General features: G+C 36.9%; 1 protein-coding gene and 1 pseudogene across 1 annotated transcript; one reads left to right on the forward strand and one right to left on the reverse strand.

Moving 5' to 3' along the window:
• Nucleotides 1-1,504: 1,504 nt before the first annotated feature.
• Nucleotides 1,505-10,199, forward strand: LOC132169781 (glutamate receptor 2.7-like). Its single transcript, XM_088515314.1, has 6 exons — nt 1,505-1,523; nt 4,394-4,615; nt 4,759-6,056; nt 7,890-8,196; nt 9,192-9,589; nt 9,723-10,199. The coding sequence occupies exons 1-6, from the start codon at nt 1,505-1,507 to the stop codon at nt 10,197-10,199; spliced, it is 2,721 nt and encodes a 906-aa protein (XP_088371440.1).
• Nucleotides 10,200-10,633: 434 nt separating this feature from the next.
• LOC148589828 (uncharacterized) lies at nt 10,634-14,426 on the reverse strand (annotated as a pseudogene).
• Between the last annotated feature and the right edge of the window lie 11,760 nt (nt 14,427-26,186).

The raw sequence follows: 26,186 nt of genomic DNA on the forward strand, positions 1-26,186 counted from the left end.
ATTCATATATATGCATTTGTTAGATGTTGGGGACCCTAGTTAAATAAAATAAATCTAGATAGGGTATGTAGTCAATTTTATTTATTTTTTATTTTTTTTATTTTTTATTTTTTTACTGTCAAAGTTTTTGGTTTATAGCATTTATAAGTATTAATAGGGCAAAACCTAAACAATATACAAGTCTAAATTTAAATGCATTTATTATTAATTGAAATGCATATAGCTAAGGAGGAACAACAGAGTGAATCAATTCATGTAAATATATCAATCATCTTGCACCAAACCAGATTCATAATTATTTTCTTTTCAAACGTATCACACGAAATTAGCACATAATCACCCAAACTTGCATAAAAACACCAAATCCAAACCAAACAAATAAATAAATACAAGGATATATATATATATATATATATATATATATATATATATATATATATATATATACTTGTGAGGAGCTCTTGTAGGAGCTAGAAACGGAGGGAGAGAGGACGACGGCCTGAGATCGATGGCGGAGAGACAGCCGGTGGGTGGAGAAGAGAGAAAAAAAAAAAAAAAACAAACAAACAAAAGAAGCTTGATCGGGCTTCAGATATGGCGGAAGAAAGAAAGAAACCCGGAGAAAACAAGAGAAAAAAGAAAAGCTGAGAGCTAGCTTTGGGCGGTGGTCTTCGCGAAGAGGCCAGCTGGGGGAAAGAAAAGCTGAGAGCTAGCTTTGGGCGGTGGTCTTCGTGAAGAGGCCAGCTGGGGGAAAGAAAACATATATATATTCAAAGAGGCCAGGCCTCTTAATTAAGAGGCATGGCACGCTGCAGATCAAGGAGAGATGGGACATATGCGCGCGGGGGGAAGGCTCGAGGGGGTTCCTGATGTGGCACGTCGGAATTTTTAAAATGAAATTAATTCATTTATATATATAGATATCTAAATAAATTATAAATTAATAATTTTCTGATGTAGTAGTTTTCAACATCAAAATTTTCTGACGTTGTAATTTGTGATGTCAGAAAATTCTGACGTGGTAGTTTACTGCGTTAGAATTTTTTGACGTGTAAAAATTTGATACGTCAGAAAATATATAATTTTTAAAGTTTTAAAATCTTTAAAAATTTAATGACGTGGCAATATCTAACATGTCAGAATTTATTGACGTGTTTGTATTGCCACGTCACTATTTTCTGACGTGGCACTATTTACGCGTCAGCAAAAAATTTTCTGACGTGGTAATTTTGCCACATCAGTAATTAGTGACGTAGCAACAAAACATGTACTGTAGGCATGTCAGAAAATGATAATTTTTTTGAATATGTTATTAATATTCTATCATAATCTTATTAATTGAATATGTTAGCGGCCCACAATTTCTATGAAAGAGGCAGCACCAACGTTAACCCCAAGCTTTAACCTCCGGCCTTAGTCACCACTCATCTCTCTTCTTCTATAAGAAAATAGGCAAGCAAACAGAGTTGCAAGAAACGTGTGCAATTCTCCATCACATACGAACATGATGGAATTTTGCCACCATTTAAGAACGACCCAGCGACATGTCTAAGTTGTAGACTGCAAACTGCTAGCATGCAGTGGCGGAGCCAGCCTTTTCATATTGAAGGGTCTGCTAAACTAAAAGTTTTTTTCTTAAGTTTTCTTCTTTTCTTTTTCTTTTTTTTCTTTTTTTGATTATTAGGAAATTTTTTTTTTCACCGTGTAATGAACTAGTACTTTTTTCTATTTTTTTTTCTTTTTTTTCTAATCACTGGTACTTAAATACAATGATGAATTGAGCTTAGAATTGTGTCAAATTCTCCAGTTAAATGTTTAAATTCTAACAACCAATATTCTCAATAGTTAATAACAAAAATATTCAAATTACAAGACCACTTAGATTATGAATTGAACTTAGAGTACTAACCTCAAAAAGTGTGATTAACATCATATTCTCATATGTGATGATGCAATCCAGAATCAAACTCTAATGAACTAATATCAAATTTACATACCAAAAGCCCTAATTTAATAAAGTCGAAACATGAGAGAGTATTTGATTTGAGAAATTGAGAGGGACTAAACCACTGAGGGAGAGAAAGGGAGAGAAGAAGCCGGAAGCTTGAGAAAGGGAGGAAAAAAAAAACAAAACAAAGAGAGTGGATAGTGGGAGACAAAGAAATAAAGTAAATAATATAAAACAAAGTCAGTGGTGGGGAAAGAGAAAATAAAAAAAGAGAAAGATCGAGGAAGTTGGCGGAGAAGGTGGGAAAAGAAGAAAAATGAGAAAAAGAAAGGAAAATTAAAAGAAGGCTGAAGCCAGTGGCAGATCTAGGAATTGGATTTACCAGGGGTGTAAAAAAAATAAATTTTTTTTTTCTCTTTATGTATTATATATATTTTTTTATAATACAGTAAATACAATCAAAAAATAAATTATACCATAATATATGTATCACAAATCAAATCAAACTCATCAAATTACCCAACCAAAACAAAAAGCAAAGTAACTATTAAAAATCTTCATCTAACGACGTCACAAACACATAATAATTTAAACTACTTACGAAATAAACTAAGCGCAATTAAATGACTACTAGTGTCTAAGAAAAATGAGTACTTTTAGTGGGCTATTAGCATACGGCTATTTCTTTTAGAAAAGCCTCAAATCTCAAAGCATAAATTATATTAGAGTCTAAGCCTACATAAAAGAGACTAGAGTCTAAATTTAGCAACAAAAAAAAAGACCACATTTATCTATAAACTATGACCAGAAACACTAAAAAATTCACCCACTATCTTTTTTTAATAATAAACTATTATCTACTCTCTCTCTACTAATAAAATATAACTTTATTCTCTCTCTTTAATAAAAAAAATAGCCTCATTTCTCCACATAATGACCATTTGAACGACAAAAAGAAGGTCAAGGGCGCCCTGGTAATTTTTTTTACCAAGGTCACCCATAAAATTTTTATTGAAAATACTTATTGAATTTTTTTAAAAAAAAATTTACCAGGGGCACCTACCCCCAGGTCGCCCCAGTGTAAATCCGCCACTGGCTGAAGCGCGAGATTTGAGAAGCCAAGGGGCAAGGAGTAATGGAGGAGTTTAAAAAATTCCACGTAGGGGCCGCTTATATATTTTTTCTCTTAATAGTTTGAAGGGGCCTGTGTAGAAATTTTTTTTTTTTAAATCCCACGTAGGGGCCATGGCCACCTATGGCCTCCATGTGGCTCCGCCACTGCTAGTGTGACGTCTCACATCGCCTGGGTATAGAGATGGGGATGTACTTAAATGTATACTACACCCTTAATGACAACAAAGCGTTTTAAAGCCGTGATGGTTATGATCCCATCAGAACTCCGCAGTTAAGCGTGCTTCTGCTGAAGTAATACTAGGATGGGTGACCTCCTGGGAAATCTGGTTTGGGGGAGCCAAAAGCGGACAATATTGTGTGTCATTGAGGTGGAATGTTACAGCTAGCATGCACTGTACGTAATCGAGTAATAATTAATGTTAGTCTTCTAGCAAAGCAAAGCTACCAATTTCCTTCGTTTTCCTAGAAACCAATCACATTTATTTAGTTTTAGTTTGATAATCAACAAGAAACCAGAAAAACCCATTAAAACCCGAATCAATACTGATTAACTCTCCGCAGTTAAGCGTGCTTCTGCTGGAGTAGTACCAAGATGGGTAACCTCCAGGAAAGTCTGGTTTAGGTGAGTCAAAAGCGAACAATATTGTGTGTCATTGAGGTGGGATGTTACAGCTAGCATGCACTATACGTAACCGAGTAATAATTAATGTTAGTCTTCTAGCAAAGCAAGTCAATGAAATGAACTTTCACTCCCAGTTTCCTAGCTACCAATTTCCTTCGTTTTCCTAGAAACCAATCACATTTATTTAGTTTTAGTCGTTTTCCTAGAAACCAATCACATTTATTTAGTTTTAGTTTGATAATCAACAAGAAACCAGAAAAAACCCATCAAAACCCGAATCAGTACTGATTAACTCTCCGAGTTAAGCGTGCTTCTAATGGAGTAGTACCAGGATGGGTGACTTCCTGGGAAGTCTAGTTTGGGGAGCCAAAAGCGGACAATATTGTGTGTCATTGAGGTGAGATGTTACAGCTAGCATGCACTGTACGTAACCGAGTAATATTTAATGTTAGTCTTCTAGCAAAGCAAGTCAATGAAATGAACTTTCACTCCCAGTTTCCTAGCTACCAATTTCCTTCGTTTTCCTAGAAACCAATCACATTTATTTAGTTTTAGTTTAATAATCCGCAAGAAACCAGAAAAACCCATTAAAACCTGAATCATTACTGATTAACTCCCTATCCCAAAATTTCCCCCAATGGCTTGGTCAGTTGTAATGGTCAGCAAAATCTCAAGATCATCAATAGTACTCTTTCTTGCACTCGTCTCTTTTCTTTTCGTACTCTACCGTGGAGCTGAAGCCGCCATTGCTAAAGAAGTTATGAACATAGGTACTATCATTGATGTTAATTCCCGCATAGGCAAAGAAGTGAAAATCGGCATGGAAATTGCGGTTCAGAACTTCAACCAAACGTCCAAGACTCACAAAGTCTCCCTCTCTATCCAACAGCCTCATAGAGTAACTTCTGTTGGTTAGTATATCTCTAGCTATTTATTACCAATTTTATTACATTTTAAATCACCACTTTTCAAAAGTTTGAGCGGATATGATGATGTAAATTTAATCACTTAATCCTTACTTTAATGATAATCTCTTAATTCTGATTGCATGCAGCTGACGAGATGATTAGAGAGAAGAAGGTGAAAGTGATTATCGGCATGCACACATGGCAGGAAGCAGCTCTGGTAGTCGACATGGGAAATGAAGCTCAAGTTGCTGTTATTTCATTTGCAGCACCCGCCATTACCCCACCGCTGATGCAACTTCGTTGGCCTTTCTTAATACAAATGGCTAAAAATGGTTCAGAAGAAATACAATGCATCGCTGGTATTGTTCAAGCGTACAATTGGAAAAGGGTCGTGGCGATTTATGAAGATGAACCCTACGGTGGTGATTCTGGAAAGTTGGAACTTTTATCCGAGGCTCTCCAAAATGTGGGTTCGGAGATTGAGTACCGTTTGGTTCTTCCACCGTTTTCTTTTCTCTCTGATCCGGAAAGGGTTGTCCAAGATGAGCTTGATAAGCTACTGCAAATCCAATCTCGGGTTTTCATAGTTCTTCAGTCATCATTAGAGATGGTGACTCATTTGTTCAGAGAAGCTAAGCCGATGGGACTTGTAGAGAGGGACTCGGCATGGATAATTGCAGAAAGCATTACAAATTTGCTGGACTCTGTTAACGAATCTGTTATTTCCTCCATGGAAGGCGCGTTGGGAATCAAGACCAAGTATCCTGAGATCGGCAGGCATCATCATTTTTATTCCCAGTTCCGGAATAATTTCAGACGTGAATATCCGGAAGAAGATAATTCTGTGCCTGGAATTTATGCCCTGCGGGCATACGACAGCATTGGAATTGTTATAAATGCGATACAGAAAATGGGAAGTCCAAAGATGTTGTTAGAGAAGATGTTATCAAGCAATTTCTCTGGTTTAAGTGGAAAAATACGTTTCGAAGAAGGCCGGCTGTCGGAGACTCCGATGTTGAGGATCGTAAACGTGGTTGGGAAGAGTTACAAAGAAATAGATTACTGGAAATCAGAGTATGGGTTTTCGGAAAACCCAGCTGACATAGCAAAAGCTAAAGAGCAAAATGGAAGTAGTAATATTGCTGATACAGCTACAAGATTGGCCGGTCCGGTGATTTGGCCCGGGAACTTACAACATCGTCCTCCGAAAGGTTGGGAAATGCCGACAAATGCAAAGCCACTGAAGATTGGAGTTCCGGGGAGAACAACGTTCGAGAAGTTTGTGAAGGTCGAGTATGGAGAGACACCGAGTCAGAACAAATATGGTGGTTTTTGCATTCAAATTTTCCATGAGGTGCTAAGCCTTTTAGAGTATCACCTGCCTTACGAATTGGAGCCCTACAATGGCACCTACGACGACCTGGTTTATCACGTCTTTAACAAGGTAACAACTTCACATATTAATTATCCCTTGAAAATATATATGTTTGTTAATAAATTTTCTATTCTTTTTTAGGGTTTATTTATTTATTTTTATGCAGCTTATTATATTCCGCAAGTTAAGTTATATATTAGTGTATGAGTTGTTTTTTCTGTCCGGCTATATATGATTATTGGTACATTTGTTGCATAATATTTACTACATAAAAATTGATTTTTTTGTTAAAACATCACGCAACATAGACAACTTAATTGTATATATGTTTGATAATAGTTTTGGAAAGTGGTTTTTTGTTTGAAAATTGTATTTTCATGTGATATTGAGGTGAGAATCTATAAATCAAATTATAGTTTCCAACTGCACTCCAGTACGAATAACAGGAGATTATGGAATTAATTTTTTTATAGACTTGTTTTGTTTATATTGATTTCCCCAAGCCACGTTAAGGTGACTTTATATTTGCCAAATTTCCACTTGCCAACTTAATTAATTTCTTACCCAGTGGATCTAATAGTCAAAATATCACCTTCTCTCTCTACGACGGAAACGACCGACTTGTGTGTTTGATAATAGTTTTGAAAAGTCTTTTTAAAAATATTAGTTATATATATATATATATATTCAGATGTAACCCTACCATCAGTACATTTTTCAAAACAAAACGCATATATATCTCTTGTCACAAATCACTATCAAGAAATAAAACGCAAGGCATTTCTCAAAAAATAACTAAACGTACGCTTAAATTTTTAGGTTTAATTTTTTAGGTGTGGACTTTTCTTATTATATATTAGAAAAATTAAAAAAACTGTTAAAAAAAAAAATAGCAACTGGCATGGTGGTCGGCCACCCAGTGATGGCGGAGGCAGCCTCACGGTGGTGGCTGCCAAGGCTATTCAACTGTCTCTTGGTGGCTGAGTGAGCTACGTGTTTACCTAGCTTGTGTAGCTGACAGGGGTACTCAGCGGCCATGCACGTGCATGGTGGTTGTCAGGGTTGTTCAACAGCCTCGTGGTGGCTGTTAGGTCACCCCATGTTAGTTGTTGCCACCATGGAGCAGCAATCTTTCTCTTTTTTCTTTCTTTTATTAGCTTCGAAATATTTCTTAATTTTTTGTTTTTTCGAAACACCCCTCAAAACTTTACCGAACCATTTTTTTTTTGGTGGATTTCACATCTAACACTTTTTTCAAATGTGATCCTCACCAAATGAATTAACAATTTGGTTAGAAGATTCCGAATCTACATTAAATTGGAGCTTAACTATAATGTCGCTATAAGTTCCATAAATATATTGGACGGTCCAAATAATAAAGAAAGTCAACAAAAAAAAAAACAAATCAATTGTGGACCCAGGGAATCTTAAGTTTTCCACAATTTTTACTTAATAATTAAGCATATCATTATTGACATTGTCATTATTTATTGATTGATTAGGGTATGAAAGGAATCTGGAAGACTTTTCTCTTTGTCTATTAACTAGTTGGTCCTTTTAGATGGATAGAGTATAGCATCTAGGAAGACAAGTAAATCTTTATATATATATATATATATATATATATCCGCACAAGGGGAGAGAAATGAGAGAGATACGAACTAGTGACTTTTATTTTCACTTTATGAGGCATTGCCTCTTGCAGATTGAACTACCCCTCAAGAAGAACAGGAAATCTTTGACAATTTACTAGCTAAAATTAAAACGTTCTTTTATATGAGTTTGCAATAAATTAATTAAACTTCTTTTTTTTTTAATTCTTTTATATATGTTTGCAATTTGTTTGTTTGTTTCTGATAAAAGATAATTTTGCTTGTCGTGTCGGAAAAAACACAATGGAAGTCATATGATGCTGTGATCGGCGACATAACCTTACTAGCCGACCGAATGCAATACGTTGATTTTACAGTGTCGTTTGCGGAGTCGGGTTTGTCTATGATTGTTCCGGCGAAACCACAAGCGTCGGCATGGATGTTTATGAAGCCCTTCACGGTGGGAATGTGGGTGGCGACTGGCGGCATCTTGATATACACAATGCTCGTGGTTTGGTTCCTGGAGCATCAATGCAATCCAGAGTTTAATGGCCCCTGGAAGAACCAGATTAGCACTGCGCTTTGGTTCACCTTCTCCTCTCTCTTCTTTGCTCATAGTAAGTATCAAATATATATATATATATATATATATATATATATATATATATATATATATATATATATATATATATAGTTTGTGGTTTGAGAATGTTTTAGATGAAAGATTTTAAAGAGTGTAAAAAGCAAAGTTAACATTTACAAGTCCAAACTCACAATAAACTCTATTGCTTTAAAATAAGCAATAAGAGGGTGTATACACTTGTGTATATGCTCTAGTACGGTACGAAATACCAGATACATGTGTGTGACGATATTGGGGTTTGATTTAAATCGTATGATGATTTTAAAATAGATTTTAAAATAAATCCAATGATTGGATTTATATGACTATTAGTAAAGTCAACTGTAAAATTAAATTCAGTTTGATCTAACGATTGAGATTAAGTAATCATTACTAACAAATGGTTAATTATAATTTTAATCTGGTGGCAAGATTAAGTGTCTGTTAATATCTGATTGTCATATTTTAATTAGCAGTTATTTACGGTTTACTGTCCACGCGCGGCTTGTGCAGCTTAACACAAAAAATTCTCTCTCCTCTTTCTAGAATAAAAACTTGATCTAAGGGTGTTTTGTTTGGTTTTGTTTTGTGCAAAACGCAACTAAATGGCAAGAAATTTCTAAACTTCTTTGTATCCTCCAAAAATATTTGTTATAACTCGATGCATACCAATTTATTAGAATTAATGGGAGCAAATAAATTCCTAAGGAAAACAACTCAATAATGTGCCTCATTTCTGTTGTAAGTGCACTTGTGAGTGTTGTGTCATACATTGAGAAAATATATACGAAAATAGTGCTTAATATATCTAAGTAGACCTTAGCTCATAAGCTTAGGTGTTTGGGTTAGAGTTGTGTTCAATTATGTATATTAATGTGCACTTGGTAAAAACTCCATAATCACTTTATCTCCACAATTTCATTTTCTGTTTTGTATTTCTGTTTTGCTTGCGACTTGAAAGCACCCATAGCATGTGGCGTTATATTGTAGGGGAAAAAATATACAGTAACCTGAGTCGTTTGGTGATTGTACTATGGCTCTTTGTGGTGTTGGTCCTGACATCAAGCTACACCGCTAGTCTGTCTTCAATGCTGACAGTTCAACGGCTGCAACCCCATGTAAGGGATGTAGAGTGGCTAAAGAAGAACAACATGAAAGTTGGTTGTGATGGTGATTCATTTGTAAGAACATACCTGAATAATATTGTTGGGTTCAATCCACTCAACATCTTGAACATCACTAGTGAATACAATTACACAGGAGAATTTGAAAGTAACAATATCTCTGCTGCCTTTCTTGAACTCCCATATGAGAAAGTTTTCCTCAATAAGTACTGCAACGGCTTCATTGGCACCAGACCCACCACCAGATTTGGAGGATTGGGCTTTGTGAGTAGCAACTGATTCTTCAACTTCTTTATAATCCAGATCCCTTCCTCTTCCTTCGACTGTTGCTTAAATCTTTAGGACAACTGGTAATTTAATAGAAAGTAATAAAATTATTTTCTTTATCTCAATGCAGGTATTCCAGAAAGGGTCCCCAATAGCCAGGGATTTTTCGAAAGCCATTCTGAGTCTATCAGAGAATGGTAAGTTAAAGGCACTGGAAGACAAATGGTTGACTCCCATGGACGATTGTTCAACCAACATAACTTCCAACAACACTCAAACCCTGAGCCTCCAAAGCTTTTGGGTGCTCTATCTGATATCCTTTATCACTTCCACCATTTGTTTTCTACTATCACTAAATTTCTCACCAATAAATTGTCAGAAACATCAGCATGCATGCGATGGAAATGTAGCTCCAGATGAAGGAAAAGTTTGGAAGAAGGCAGTTAGAATAGTAGGATACTTTCATATCAAAAGTCCAAGAACAACTCCAACTTTAGCGGACCCATCGGATATAAATGCAAACGCAACAGATCATGTAAATGATTGTTCTTCTGAGACTCCGGAGCCTGTCGAGTCCTCCCCACCAGCTGAAATAGAAATGCTATGAACTCCTAACAGTAGGAAATAGGAAGTATGACTCAAATTAATTTTTCATGTGCATAGTTGTAATGCAAGCTCTGTTAAAATTTTCATTCTGTATAAGCTGAAGTGTTGGCCAGGAATCAGTATATTATTTAAAATTGAGTAAATATATTTGTTAGATTATATGTTGTCCCACATGGTTATGTATATGTACTGTTGATATTATTGGTATATAACGCCTTCTCTTGTTACCTGCAATGTGTGAAAATAAAATTAATGTTAAGAATTTGGAAAATATTTTTCAATTAATTTTAAAAATGCAACAATATGTTACACATACTGCCAGTGTCTACCTCCCCAGGCGTGGGAATTGTCTGCTCATGATCCTCATTAGGGAGAAAAGCCCCTAAATCATCGTTGCTAGTAGCTCCTTGGAGTGAAGATCCATCGCCTATGGAATCATGTTGTGTAGGGGCCTCCATAGGCTGCATAGATCGGGTAGTCCTCAATCGCTAGTTCAGGGCCATATGCCTACACCAATCAACATCATATCAGACTAATAGCACCAAAGTATGTAATAATCACAAAAAATCATCAGCAATCATGTGAACACTTACATCCACACTCTTGCATGGACAAATGAACATTTCAAAAGTGAATACATAACGATGACTATGTTAAGTCATCCTGACTTTCATCATGATGAATTTCATCTCTCAAATCCTCAAGGGTATCAAGTGTTATTCCTTCTATGCCATTTCAATCATATACAAGATTATCAATGACATCCTCAAGTACTCCCTCAATGTTAAGGTTGGAAGGTTCATTATCATTATAGTCATCCACATCATTTTCATACACGTGCCCTTCACCAACGTCGAATACGTCTCTTGGTTTTGTCTTCACAACAACAACCCAATTCGGGTTTCTTTCATCGGCTACATAATATACTTGAGAAACTTGGGAAGACAATACAAATGGATCATCAGTAATCTGTTTCCCAGTGTGTATTAGACACAAAAAATTCACAAGGCTATAGCCAAAGTCATCAATCTTGTAACCCCTGCCCAGAGCAATGTTTGCCCAATCACACTTGAATAGTACATATCGTGATCCATCATAATATTGAACCTCAATGATGCGTGTTAGTTAGACGTAGTATGCAGTGTCATCTTCAAATACACAAACTCCATTATTTTGTGTTGATTTGCCATTTTCATAATCTTTAATGCGAAACAGCACGCCATTCACAACATATCGCTTAAATTCTTGGGCTACTTTTATAGGGTCTATAGAATGAGATGCAATTTTACCATCAATTTCATTTCTACGAAAGTCATCCATGTTTTGAACCTGATATTTGCACATTGTTATTTGTGATTAGTATAACAATTAAGTGTGTAATCTCGTAATATTAGTTATTTGACTTAAAAATAACACTTACATAGCCCCGGAACCAATCACAAAAGTGATCTCTGTATAACTTATCTAATTCATTTGTCATTCGTCGATTCCTACGATTTTTCGTCTTTATATCCTCCTTGTGCATCCTATATTTGTGGGTGGCACCACAAATTCATGTTACAATTACTTTTTCAAAATGTAATGAATTTCTAAGTGTACAAATTAAAAATAAAACTCACATGCGGAATGGAATGAAATCATCAAAGTTGAAGAGTATATATCGATGTGCCTGAGCCAATGATTTTTCATCAAGATTGAAACTCTTGACCTCTCCTCTAGCATCGTCATGATTTCTAATGGGTCTATTGAATACCATTCGCGATGATTCCAAATAGTGCGAACAAAACGTTAATAATTGCTCTACTATGTACCTTTCAACAATACAACCTTCAGGTGACGCTTTATTGCGTACATAACCTGTATATCGATGTAAGCACCTATATTAAATAAAGTATATAAATATCATGTCAAATAAGAAAAAAGTAATATTAGTTTGCAATATAATAATTTCATACTTTTCAAAGACATACATCCACCGATAGTGAACGGGTCCACCTAGCCTACATTTAGTAGCCAAATGTACGAGAAGGTGTATTATCACTGTGAAAAATCCGAGTGGGAAGACCATTTCCAATTGGCACAGTATGTAAGGGATGCGAGACTCAAGTCGATCCAAATCTTCCAATTTTAGGGTTTTGGAACAAATCTCTTTAAGGTAACCAGACAACTCAATTAAAGGTTTCACAACCTTATTCGGTAAGGATCTGCGCAAAGCAATTGGCATAAGTTGTTGCATTAGAATATCGACCATGGCTCTTCAAACCTACAATACTACATTCTTCGACTCTGATACAACGTGACACGTTTGAAGCATGTCCATCAGGCATTTTTACATTCTGTATAACTTTTAAGAAGTCTGTGAAACAGGCTGCGGGCAAATGCGTCTTGTTTGCACCTTTAGGAATTGGGTGAAGTTCAGGTCTTAAACCCAATTCTTTTAAGTCCAAACGTGCTTTTATATTATCCTTCGTTTTGTTCTTCATGTTCAACAACATGCCAATAATATTGTCGACCACATTTTTCTCTATGTGCATTACATCAAGATTGTGGCGCAACATATTATTTTTCCAATAAGGCAATGTGAAGAAAATACTTCGCTTCTTCCATATTGATTGCTCATTAGGACCCACCTCTTTCCTAATAGCCTCAGCGACACTATCAACACCTTGAACTTGTCTCCATATTTCATCGCCAGTTGGCATAAGAGGTGGATGATCCAACTCTTGGGTACCATCAAACAACGTTCTTTTCTTTCTCTTTGGTCCCATATTTTAACCACTTAGACTTTGTATTACCCATACAACAAGGACATGCGTTCCGTCCTTTTGTCCTCAACCCAGACAAATCACCATATGCAGGAAAATCATTTATCATCCACATCAAGGCAGCACGCATCGTAAACATTTCATTAGAGGATACATCATAAGTTGGTTCTCCAACATCCCACAATTCCTTCAACTCTAAGATTAAAGGCTCTAGGTACACATCTATTTTGAAATAGGGTGATTTTCGGCCTGGGATAATTAATGACAACATTAAAGATGATTGTTTCATGCACATCCAAGGAGGTAAATTGTACGGTACCAAAATAACCGGCCACGTACTGTAACTTGTACTCATGTTTCCGAAATGATTAAAACCATCTGATGCTAATCCAAGTCTGACATTGCGCTAGTCAGAAGCAAAATCGGGGTACTGTGAATCAAATGCCTTCCAAGCTCGGCTGGATGCCTTAGTACCCCATCATTCATGCGATTCTCTGCATGCCATTTCATATCTGAAGTGGTTTTTGATGACATGAATAGCCTTTGCAATCTTGATTTCAAAGGAAACCACTGCAAAATCTTCTTCGGTTTTCTCTTCGATTTTTTAGATGACTTAGCCACATTCATAATATCCTTCCACTTCGATTTTCCACACACTGTACAATTTTCCAGATTTTCGTTGTCTTTCCAGAACAACATGCAACCATTACGACAGACCGGAATCTTCTCATATCCAAGCCCCAACTCCTTCATGTACTTTTTAACCTGATATGTGTTATTGGGCAACGACGCATCCGGTGGAAGCATTTTACTCAACTTTCAAGCAACAGTGTAAATGAGTTATTACTCCACGCAGACATGCACTTTAAATTATACAAGTCTACAATAGCAGTAAACTTAGTATATTCTGTGCACCCTTCATATAGTGGCTTCTTAGCATCATTGAGGAATTCATAAAACTTTTCAGTACCCTGACTAGTACCTTGTCAATCTTCGTGTACTCCTTCAGCTTCCCCACCCATTTCGGATATAGGGCATTGACTAGTACCTTGTTGATCTTTGTGTACTCCTTCAGCTTCCCCACCCATTTCAGATATAGGTCATTGACTCATATTAGGATCCGTCACAATAGGAAAAACCTCATGCAACATGTCAAGCATCCCACTCGAACCGTCATGTATTGGCTCCCTATGAAAGGGGGTGTTAGTAGCCTGATGATTAGAAGTAGACCCAAGTTGTTCTCCATGAGCATACCAACAAGTGTAACCTTGACAAATTCCATAATTTATCAAATGTGCGTGTACCATACCCCATACCCACGAGGTGCCATTGGCACACCTCGTACACGGGCAACGAATCTTCACATTATGAGTTCCGTTGTTAAATGCAAACTCCAAAAAGTCATTAACCCCCCTCACATACTCCTCCGACCATTTATTCTTTGTCATCCAACTTTTATCCATTGCTAACTACATCAAATGCGTAGAAACATATTAACCATAAACTTTTGTCCATTAGTAACCATAACACATTGAATCGTTTTTCCTTTTTCTAATTGTATTTAGCACCCACTAGCCTAACAATGAAAAATATATTTCTACATTTGTTTTAATGAAAGCTTGATTATATATTGATTAATATATACGATAATTCCAAATCTGAAAATAAAAAAATTATAAATTTAGTGAAATGCTTGAATGAGAGTTAATCATGTAAAAGATACATCTTCTAATCTTGCCTCTATGTTAAGCACATGAGAATAGGCATAAAGATATCAAAACTCGAAAAAAAAAAATGCAATTACCAATTAAAAATTAGTAATAAATTATGAATGGGAGTAATGCTTCAAACCCATGGTTGAAGCATAATATAGCTAATTATGCAATTACTAATGTTTGAAGCAAATGAATGGTCTTAGCTATTTTAGTAATAAATCATTAAAAAATTATGCAGTTACAAATTCATAAAAATTATGAATTTATTTATTTAATTACTACTTTAATACTCAAGGCTTAAATTTCCTCTCAACAATTGAATCCTTTTAACATCATGTTAAATTATCATTATCTCAAAAAAATTAAGTCACATAAAAAATAATATATTTAATTATTTAATTAATATCTAACATAAAAACTCAAAGTGACCTCATATTTTATCAAAATCTATGTAATGACACCTTATTTAATTGATAAAAGAATGTTAGACTTTATCTTAAACTTAAAGCTATAAACAAGTGTGTATTCCACAAGAATAGAGAATTTTTGTTTGAGAGTAAAATGACTATTTTGACCTTCCTGAATGAAAAGAAATTAAAAAGTTGTTTGTACATTTTTATCTTTCTCCATCGCCTTTTTCTTCTTTCTCCCAACTTCTATGCCCCGTCCTCTCTCTCTTTTCTTAATCCCCACCACTCATTTTGTTTTATATTATTTCTTTGTCTTTCACTATCAACTCCCTTTCTTTTTTCTTTTTTCTTTTTTTTTTTAAAAAAAAAAGGGAAAAATTTAATTAAAAAAACGATTTTTAAATAATAAATTTTAAATTTTAAATTTTAAATTTTTTCATATATTTTAATTAAAATTTTTTCATAACAAATTAAAAAATATATTTTTTCATTTAAAAAAAAATTTGGGGGGTGGCCCTTGGAGCCAAGGGGGTGGCCGAAACCACCCCAAATGGTGGTTTGGGGGTGGTTTCGGCCACCCCCTTGGCTCCAAGGGCCACCCCCCAAATTTTTTTAAAAATTTTTCTTTTTGAATTTTTATTTTAAAAAAAAACTAAAAATTTAATTTGGTACCACGTCATCATTGATAACGTGGCCACTTATGCTAAATGTCAGCTTCTAATTGGTCCACGTGGAGTTCCATTAGATCAACTAACGATCAATGGACGGAAAAACGAATTCAATACTAAATACTTCCTGGGGTTTCACTTAATTTTTTTTTCCCCTAAAGTTTAATTTTTATCACAGGAGTTCCTTGTAGTAAAGGTACATATACACCATAGCACAAAATTGTAATTTCCTAGTTCTTCTACAAAGACAAACGTACTATACGATCAAGAATCAATACAAATAACTTAGTTTTGTCATATCATTAAGAAATAGAAAAAATTTAAAAATTGAATTAAGCACTCTTAAAATGAGCGTTCACACTTGCAAAATAAAAATAAATAAATAAAGAGGCCGGGTATATTTTGTATAAAACTGATTAGAAGAAATAAGAAAAATTACTTACTTGAGTCGTCTTCCTCACAATTGTAGCTTGTATGAGTTGAAGAGTGTTTGCAAAATTTGTAGGAATGGGCAGAATTTGCAATAGGTAGTGGTGTGATAAGGGGCTACATTTATACCTTTTATATATATATATATATATATTTTGCTGAAAAAGATGATCAGAGCAAGATATTGATTTGATTTAGGAGTGTTGATTTGCAGAGATTTTTGAAAATTTAGACGGTTTAGTTGAACCTGGTTTTCAAGATGTTGATTTGCATAAATAGATATTAGTTGAATCCGCTATCTTTTATTTAATTCTTTTGAATTCTTTTTTCTTTTCCCTTAAGTGATAATTAGTATTATGTTAAATTATTAATCATATTCCAACATACAGTACGTAGGAACTTACATATATAATATGTTAGTCATATAATTAATTAAGCCATATATGAAATTGCTGAAGAAGATCAGAGCAAGATATTGATTTCATTTAGGAGGGTTGATTTGAAGAGATTCTCGAAAATTTAGATTGTTTAGTTGAACCTAGTTTTCAGGATATTGATTTGCATAGATAGATATTAGGTGAACCTTGTACAGTTGAACCCACTCTCTTTTATTTTTTATTTTTAATTCTTTTTTCTTTTTTCTTTTCTCTTAAGTGATAATTAATATTATGTTAAGTTGTCAATGACAATAGGAACTTACATATATAATATGTTAGTCATATAATCAATTAAATCATATATGATTTAATTGATCGAAATTTAAGGAGAAAATCACGACCCCTTTAACTAATTTACAAATATATATTGAAATGATGAAGTTGTTCAGTTCTTCTCGCAGTATTTTCTCACAACGCTGGGATATATATATATATATATAGAGAATAACTTATATAGGGAGGTTGCACAAAAATCACATTTTGTGCCACCAATAAAAAACTGACACAACAGTCAATTTCATTAGACTTATACTTAAAACAAAAACTCAACAACACCAGATTACACTTTAATAAAATAAAAAATTAATTTTTTTTATTTAAAAAAAAAAAAAAAAAACAGAATTGAAGGGGTGGCCACCCCACCTTGGGTGGCTCGCCGGCCTCCCCATAGGCCATGGGTGGCGGCCAGCCACCCCAGATCTAGATCTGGTGTGGCTGGCGAGCCACCCCCAGGCCATAGGGGTGGCTGCGCGGCCACCCCCATGGGCTGGGGGTGGTGGCCAGCCACCCCAGATCCGGATCTGGGGTGGCTGGCCGCCACCCCATGGCCGATGGGGTGGCCGGTGAGCCACCCCCAAGCCATGGGGGTGGCCGCGTAGCCACCCCCATGGTGAGGGGGTGGCGGCCGACAAGTGGGGGAGGGGTGGCTACCTTCAATTTTGTTGTTGTTTTTTTTTTATATATAATTTATAATTAATTTTTATTTATAATCTGGTTTAGTTAGGCTTTTTTTAAAAAAATTTGAGTTTGATAAATTTAGCTTAGGTGTCATCTTCTGATTGGTTGCACAAAACTCACATTTTGTGCAACCTCCCTATTAAGTTATTCTCATACATATATTAAAAAAATATCATGCTGATAATACTAATTCTTTTTTTTTTTTTTTTAGAATTAATCAACTTCAATTTATATAGAGACTTGCTCGTGGGAAATCAAAGTTTGAATACAAGGGGGGTAGTCGTCTACCCAGAGAATCTGTCCCTGTAGGGAGAGTGCTAGTTTTGCAAGGCTATGTGCAACTTTATTAGCCTCACGAGAGACATACTCCACCCTCCATTCCGCTACGCTGTTCAGTTTCACCTTAGCATCTTGGATTACTGCACCATAACTGCCCCACCAGTCTACTGTGCATTATAGATGTTGAATGGTTTCCAAAGCATCGCCCTCCAGTATGATCTGCTGCCAGCTCATATCCACACTCAGCTCTGCAGCTTTCCTCATCGCCATAGCCTCAGCGGATGAAGGATCCTGATGAGTGCCAAATATTGCATATTTGGACCCCTTAATTTGTATTTGCTAAGCCTTTAGATTTATTATTTTCTGATGTTTTGGTTAGTTTTGGTGTTTTAGTGATTTGCAGGCTGTTAAGAGAAAAATGCGATTTTAAGGTGATATTTGCAACTCATTCTGGGGCTTAAGACACTTCATGGAGCATTGGTAGCAAATTGAGATCGAGCAATGATTCGCACTCGATGAGTTCCACTAAAAAGGTCATATCTAGAGTTGTATAGCTCGGATTGAGGTGATCTTGGTGTCATTGGAAAGCTAACTCAAAGATCTACAAAGTCATGTTTCACAAGAGTAGGCTAATTCCGACTGGAAGTGCGCTCGAGTGCACGTTTAGTGCGATCGAGCGCACTCGCGCCCTATGCAGCAAGAAACTTGTTGCACGAGTGCGATCGAGCGCACCCGGCCGACCTGGCAGCTCTAAAACCCTAAAATTAGCTTATAAATATCATTCTTTTCCTTTGTAAACGTACGGAGATGCGCAGGGGGCGCCGTTCTTTGTCGTTTTCGTGTTTTCTGGGCATTTTGTCACTTTGAACTCGAATTCTTTTGTAAGTATTTGATTTTAATGAAGTTAATTTAGTTTCTTTATGATTTCTTTTGTCATGAGAGGCTAAATCTTCAACAAAGGTTGAAGATGAAGCCTCGTCATTGATAAACTTACATGTCTTGTCGTTTTGTACATACAATGAGACTATTTTATGAAAGTGTTGTTCAAAAGCCAATTCAACAGTTTAACTAAGTTTAATTGATTAAATGTTGGTAATATAGTGTTGTTCAAAAGCCAATTCAACAGTTTAATTAAGTTTAATTGATTAAATGTTGGTAATATACTCATGCTCAATTTAATATTCGTTGTGTTTCGCCTGGGGGTACATCGAATGATTGGATTGAGACTAATATCCATTGTGATCTACGGATACAGTGGATGATTTGATCTCAATTAAATATTCGTTGTGATTCTTTTAACAGATGGATTCATCGAATGATTTCATTTGCATGTTTACAACTTTTGAACAATGTATTTGGATTGAATATTGTATGCATAAAATGCAAGACATGTTGTTTGATTTGGCGAGGGGGATTCGGAAACCTTAGTAATTTGACATTACTTATTCTCAAATTGTTTAGTTCAGTTTATGATTTTGCACGACACAATTACAAAAAATTGGAACTAGGTTAAGATAAAATTAGGTTAAACTAGAAAATTAATTTTTGCAAACACGTCTCCTTGTGGATTCGACCTCGCACTTGCACACACTTTACTGCACACGACTCGCGCGCTTGCAAGTACAGTTAAATTTGTACATCAGATCCCGAACATGGGATTTTGTGTGACAGACTGTTGCCAACACTCGTCCTATATGGTCCCGAGCCACTATTCCCATCCTCATTCTTCCCCCCACAGCATTAATAGATGCATCCCAATTCAGCTTTAGAAAACCAACCGAAGGTGGCTGCCACTGTAACACCGGTCGTGTGGAGGGGGTCCTGGTTGTGTCATATCCCATGTTGGTCTGCGCCTGCTTATAGTCTCGTAGTTGGATTCGGGCCCTTTGGATAACTACCGAAGGCGGAGTCATCTCCCCGCCGTGGATCACCTGATTGCGTCTAAACCAAATCTGCCGCGTGACAGCAGCAAATAAAATAATTTCCTCCTCCTCCAGCTTCCCCAGTAAATGGTCAAACAGTTTTCGAAAATCCTGAGCACAACTCGAGCACTTCTGTAATTTCCTGTTACATTCCAACCAAACATCTTGGGCTGAAGGGCAACTCCAAAGGACATGACCCGGGGTTTCCTCCAACTGTTCGCATAAAGGACCCAATGGATCAAGCGTAATTTGACGACGAAACAGATTTCCTTTCGTTGGAAGGATATTTTGGCATGCTTTCCACATAAAATGATGTATGACCCGGGGGCCATTAAAGGACCAAATCTTTCTCCATGTATTTTCCCCCCTCCTTACTGCGGAGCTGGAACCCTGCCTATGATAGTCCATAGTTTGGGCTAGATGATATGCACTACGAACCGAAAAATTCCCATTCTTTGTCCCCACCAAATGAGTTTGTCAATTTGGCTTCCAGGACTAATCACCATGTTACATATAACGGCAGCCTCGTCCTTTACAAAGACTTCTTCAATCAATGGAATATTCCACCATTGGGTATCATCATCTATTAATTCCTTTACCTTAGCATATTGTGGAAGCACCCTTTGAGGGGATTGAATCATATGTGAAGTGGGTGTTGGGAGCTACCAATCTCCCCAAATATTTATAGAATAACCATTTCCCACCCTCCATATCAAGCCTACCTCCAGTAATTTCTTGGCCCCCCATATACTCCTCCATGCAAAATACGGCCTATGCCCCAAACTTGAATCAGATTTATTTTTGAAATATTTGGCTTGTAAAATCTGGGCTACAAAAGAAGTAGGGTTTTGAACCAATCTCCACCCCTGTTTTGCTAAAAGAGCCTCATTAAAGCTTTCAAGGTCACGAAAACCCAGTCCTCCTTTTTCTTTTTTCAAGCCCAACTTTTTCCATCCCATCCAAGCTACTCGCGAATTATTTTCCTTATGGCCCCACCAAAACTGAGACATCATCGAATTAAGCTGCCGATTAAGCGTCTTAGGAAGTTTGAACACACTCATTGTGTATATGGGTATGGCTTGAATAACTGCATTCAAAAGTATTTCCTTGCCTGCATGAGTCAAAAAGCGCTCCTTCCACCCATTAAGCCTCTCCCATACACGTCCCTGTATTTTATTGAAAGAACGTAATCGAGATCAACCAATCAAGGCTGGGAGACCAAGATAACTTTCATAATTCTGTGGGCTTCCAACTCCTGCAATGGACTTTAAGTGAGCCCTAACCTCCAGCTTTGTATTACGGCTAAAAAATAATGATGTCTTGTCCTTGTTGAGGCATTGCCCCGAGCTTTTCTTATACAGATCGAGTAATGCCTGCAATGCATTCCACTCATCAATATTTGCCCTGAAAAAGAGGAGGCTATCGTCTGCAAACAGAAGATGGTTGATTTTTGGACCTCCCCTTGTGATGGGCAAACCGGAGATGTGTTTCTTCTTTTCCGCCCTGCCAAGAATATGGCTAAGACCCTCTGCACATAGGATAAAGAGATATGGGGATAATGGATCTCCCTGTCTCAGTCCCCTGGATGGCCGTATATGACCATGAGCTTGACCATTAATCATCACCGAATATGACACCGTTTGAACACATGTCATTACTCTTTGTATCCATCTCTGAGGAAAACCCAATTTGAGCATGATCTCTTCTAGGAAACCTCACTCCACTCTATCATATGCCTTACTCATGTCAAGCTTGAGCGCCATGTAACCCTTGCTTCCCTTCGTTCTTCCATTCATGGTATGCAATGCTTCGAAGGGTACTAGAACATTGTCTGTAATGAGTCGGCCTAGTACAAAAGCACTTTGATAGGGGGAGATTATATCTGACAACACCTTTTTTAGTCTATTAGCAAGGACTTTGGCAATAATTTTATATATCACGTTGCATAGACTAATAGGCCTATAATCAGTTACAGATAATGGAGTCTTTTTTTTTGGAATCAACACAAGATGAGTATGGTTAATACTAGCATTGAAAGTACCTTCATTTAGGAAGCCTAGGACTGCAGCACACACTTCATTCTGCACTGTGAGCCATGCTTTTTGATAAAAACAAGCAACATACCCATCCGGTCCTGGAGATTTTAAAGGCGCCATCCCTATCAAAGCATTTTCCACTTCAGCCCGTGTGTATGTAGCCAGCAACATTGTATTCATTTCATGGGTTACCCTATTCTCCATACCCTCCAGACATTCTTCAAGTCTCTCTGAACCACCTGAAGTGTAAATCTTCTGGAAATAGTTCTCGAATACTCTCCTGATGTCATGACGTTGCTGCCAGGCTTCGCCCTCCTCATCCCGGATGCAAGCTACCTTGTTTCGCTTCTGTCGTTGGTTCGCCCAAGAATGAAAATAGGGAGTGTTACGATCCCCATGTGTATACCAAGTCTGTTTTGCCCTTTGCTTCCACTTTAGGTCTTCCTGATCAAGAATCACTGCTATGGCTTTTTTAAGTTCTTTTATCTGATTCTGATTATGTGGTCCCTCATTGTTCTGTAGCTTATGGAGTTGCTTTGTCTTCTGTTCCAGAAGTTTTGCTGAATAACTGAATTTTCTGCTCCATTGTGTTAGTGCGCTACGACAGTGATAGAGCTTGTGAGTCACCTTCTCAACCCCATTTCCAGAAAATTCTCCTGCTGTCCATGCACTCTGCACTACCTCCTGGAACTCTTCATCTAACAACCATTTCGCTTCGAATCGAAAGCCCCTTCTCACTGTAAAATCCTCTTGCTTTGTACGTGCAAAAAGAATCAACAGTGGTTTATGATCGGAGGACCTTGTTGCCAAGGCTTTTACTTCCACCTCTTGAAATAAAGAGCACCATTCTTTATTTGCCAAAGCCCTATCTAGTCGTTCCTTCGTGAAACCGCTGTCTTCCCGTGCATTAGACCATGTAAATTTTGATCCAACATATCCCAAGTCACTGAGTCCACATTCCTCTAAACTAGCCCGAAAAAATTCCATTTGACCATCTCATTTCTTAGCTCCAACCCATTTCTCCGACATATCCACTATTTTATTATAATCCCCCGCACTAAGTCACGGTCCTAGGGTTAGCATGTGGAGGTGTTTTAATAAAGCCCACGACTCGTGTCTGTGTTGCACCTTCGGGTTACCATAAAAACCAGTAAAATGCCAGACCCCCACCTGTGTTGTGATTTCAGTGTTGATATGATTTCTGGAAAAAATTTGAATAGTCAACTTGCAATCTTCCTGCCAAAATAGAGCCAGGCCTCTGCATCTCCTTATTGAATCCACCACAAATAAATTCTCAAATCTAAGCTTTATTCTTATACATTCCATTTCACCTTGAGTTCTTTTTGTCTCAATGAGAAAAAGAATGTTGTGTTGCTTCTCCTTGCCAGAAGGCAAAGGTTACGAACTGCGGTGGGGTACCCAAGCCCCCAGCAGTTCCAACTAATTAGTTTCATGGCTGTTGGCGGGGCTGAAAAACAGCCTCTGCCAATTCCGTAAATGTTGGGTCATGCCTCCCAATCTCCGGTATCACCTCATTTCCCCCTCCTTCCTGTCGTGGTGTCTCATACCGCTGTTCCGGTGCTTCACCAGGGCTTTCTCGAGCTTTTTTCTTCCATACTCGAAGATTGCTGCCTGTGGGAGTGCTCTCCATGGCCGTTATATTCTTCTCAGCAATCACCGGGGAATTCTCCCTCTTTCTTTTCGGCCCACCAGCTCCCCCTTGGCCCTGGGCCCACTGGCTGTCTTTTGGGCTTTTATTGAACCCAAAGTCCATAGCCTGCCCTTTTTTTCCCCCTGGTTTCCAGATCTGGCCCACCTGAGGAGCATAATACTCGCCCCTAGATGACCTCATAGCTGCTGTCCCCATATTGCCCTTTAGTTGGCTGTTTTGCTTTCCTTTTTCTACAGCTCGATTTTGTCCCCTCCCAAAGTCATGGGTCCTGTCGGATATTTTTTGCCTTCGATTCCCTCCTTAGATCTTCGGCATTAACTCCTATATCCTGCGGTTTCTTCTCCTTAAGGGCAGCATTAATGGCCGAATCCTTGCTTTCCTTGTTTGGAGGACTGCCGCTCCTAGGGTTCCTGTAGGATCCGCTACTTTCCACGTCATCCGTACGGGAATGGACTGGGTAGTCCTCTGCCCTCTTGCCCGTCTCTGTCGTGGGTGCTCCGTCCGCCATGTCCGGTTTGGGAAGACTCGATTCTACATTCTTCCTGGTTTCCTCTGCACGCAACGAAACTCCCCATTGTTTCTCTCCTGTCACCAAGTTCCTCCTTCTACCTTTGTTTTCAGGGCAACCATCTATCCCATGAAGGATTCGACCACAGTGGAAACAAAAAATCGGGAGTTGTTCGTACTTGAAATCAACCCAAACTGACTTTCCTCCCAGTATTAACGTTCTGCCTCGTTCAAGAGGACGACTGAGGTCTATGGTGACCCTCGATCTGAGACTTTTCCCCCATCCTGCACCATCCTCTCTCACATCTACATCCTCAAGCACACCCAATGAATTACCTATTTTGGTTCCCACTGCTCTAGACATACACAGGAGGGGCATGTCATGAACTTGGATCCAAAAAGGCGAGTGCGTAAAGTCCATCCGAGAAGGAGCCACAAGTCCATTGAAATCGTTAAGCACCAAGATCTGCCGCTCAAAGGACCACAGTCGTCCTGCCATCACCCGTTCCTTGGTCGTATTATCAGTGAATTCAAAAATCCAGATATTGTCTTGGATCTCTGTGAACTCCACACACCCCTCTGCTTTCCAGATTCGAGTGAGTACCAATTTAAATGCTTCCTTACTGAATTTCTTTTCCGCCCAGATTCTTCCGATCAGACTGTTTTCTCCTCTTGTACGAACCTCAAGAACATCCTCATCAGTAATGGCAATCCCCACCTTTTCTCCTTCTGTACGGCCGTCCTCCGCTTTCGTTTTTCCTTCCCGGTTCGCCATCTGTTTGTAATCTTACACTCCACTTCCGTCCAAAACGTATGGAGACAGACCTTCACCTATAGCAATTTCGCGTGGGATTTCGGGTTGAAACCCAGGGGAAATCCTACAGAGAAGACATCATAGAAACATTTAATATAATTAAATAATACTAATATAATTATTTAATACTAATTAAAAGCATGCTGAGAAAACTTAATTAAAAGAAGGAAACAAATAATAATAACTCGTTGTTTGATCATTAAAAGACTACTTTGTATATATTAATTACTTTGACTAAAAGCTAAATAGAAAGTTAGTTAAGAGTGTCAAATAATATTGTTTGATGAATTTTTAATATAATTAATTGTATTAGTAATTTCTCTCATTTTTTGTGCGGATATGTCAAAAAAACAATTATTATATATATATATATATATATATATATATTAAAGATGAGACAATCATATTTTTTGGACATGTCCGCACAAAAGGGGGAAGGGGGATTTGAACTAGTGACATCCACTTCATTAAGTGTGGTCTCAACCGATTGAGTTACCTCTTGGGGACGAAACAATCATATTTTGATATGACTGTCTTATTTATATGTTTTTTTTTTTTTTTTAATGAGACAGTCAGATTTCGATATCATCTATTCTTTTTAAAGATTGGAAGATGAGATTTTGATATGATCATCTTTTTTCTTTTTTTTTTTTGTTTAAATGATCGGACACTTAAATTTTGATCTAATCATCTAAATTATTTATTTTAAAAGATCATACGGTCAAGTTTCATACGATCTTAGACTCTCATATAATGATTATATAAATCATATAATACAACCACCAACAAAATTTATTTCCTTAAACGTAAAACTTTATATTGTAAGGGGTTAATTTCCATATATATATATATATATATATATATATGATAATATGAGGCATTAAAATTTTGAAATTTATGTTCATTTATATCAAAATATCGCATTAATTAATGACTTAGACATAAAACTATTCATGCATGCATGCATATTGAATTAACCAAAATAAATTCAAATTTAATGTATTTTTTTTAAAAAAATATTATTTGATAAGAATTATAACGAATCTTGACAAATTAATGTAAATATGAGAAGTTAATAAACAAAAATTTCTTTCTTTCAAATAAAATTTGAATTTTTAATTCAAGATTGATACCAAATTTTCCTTAACTATCCTTGAATGTGCATAATAATTGCTCAACGTTTAAATAACCTAAACAATAAAGTTATATTATTTGAATTTCATTAAACTCTAAGTCAATAGTAATTAATGCTAAAAATAAAAAATGGTGCGTTTTGGTATTGGCTAATTAAGGATTTGTATTTAAATCACCTAAATTCTCGTGAAAACGCATTCAATTTTGTTTTGATTAAATGTGAGTCGTTGATGCCGATGCGTG

This window comes from Corylus avellana, chromosome 1 (assembly GCF_965113065.1).
Source record: "Corylus avellana chromosome 1, dhCorAvel1.hap1.2, whole genome shotgun sequence".
NCBI classification, from domain to species: Eukaryota; Viridiplantae; Streptophyta; class Magnoliopsida; order Fagales; family Betulaceae; genus Corylus; species Corylus avellana.

Bases quoted from the DNA above. Each gene is read 5' to 3' on its own strand.
- LOC132169781 (XM_088515314.1), top strand. The intron at 4,616-4,758 runs GTTAGTATATCT...GATTGCATGCAG, and splicing joins TCATAGAGTAACTTCTGTTG to CTGACGAGATGATTAGAGAG. The intron at 6,057-7,889 runs GTAACAACTTCA...ACACAATGGAAG, and splicing joins TTTATCACGTCTTTAACAAG to TCATATGATGCTGTGATCGG.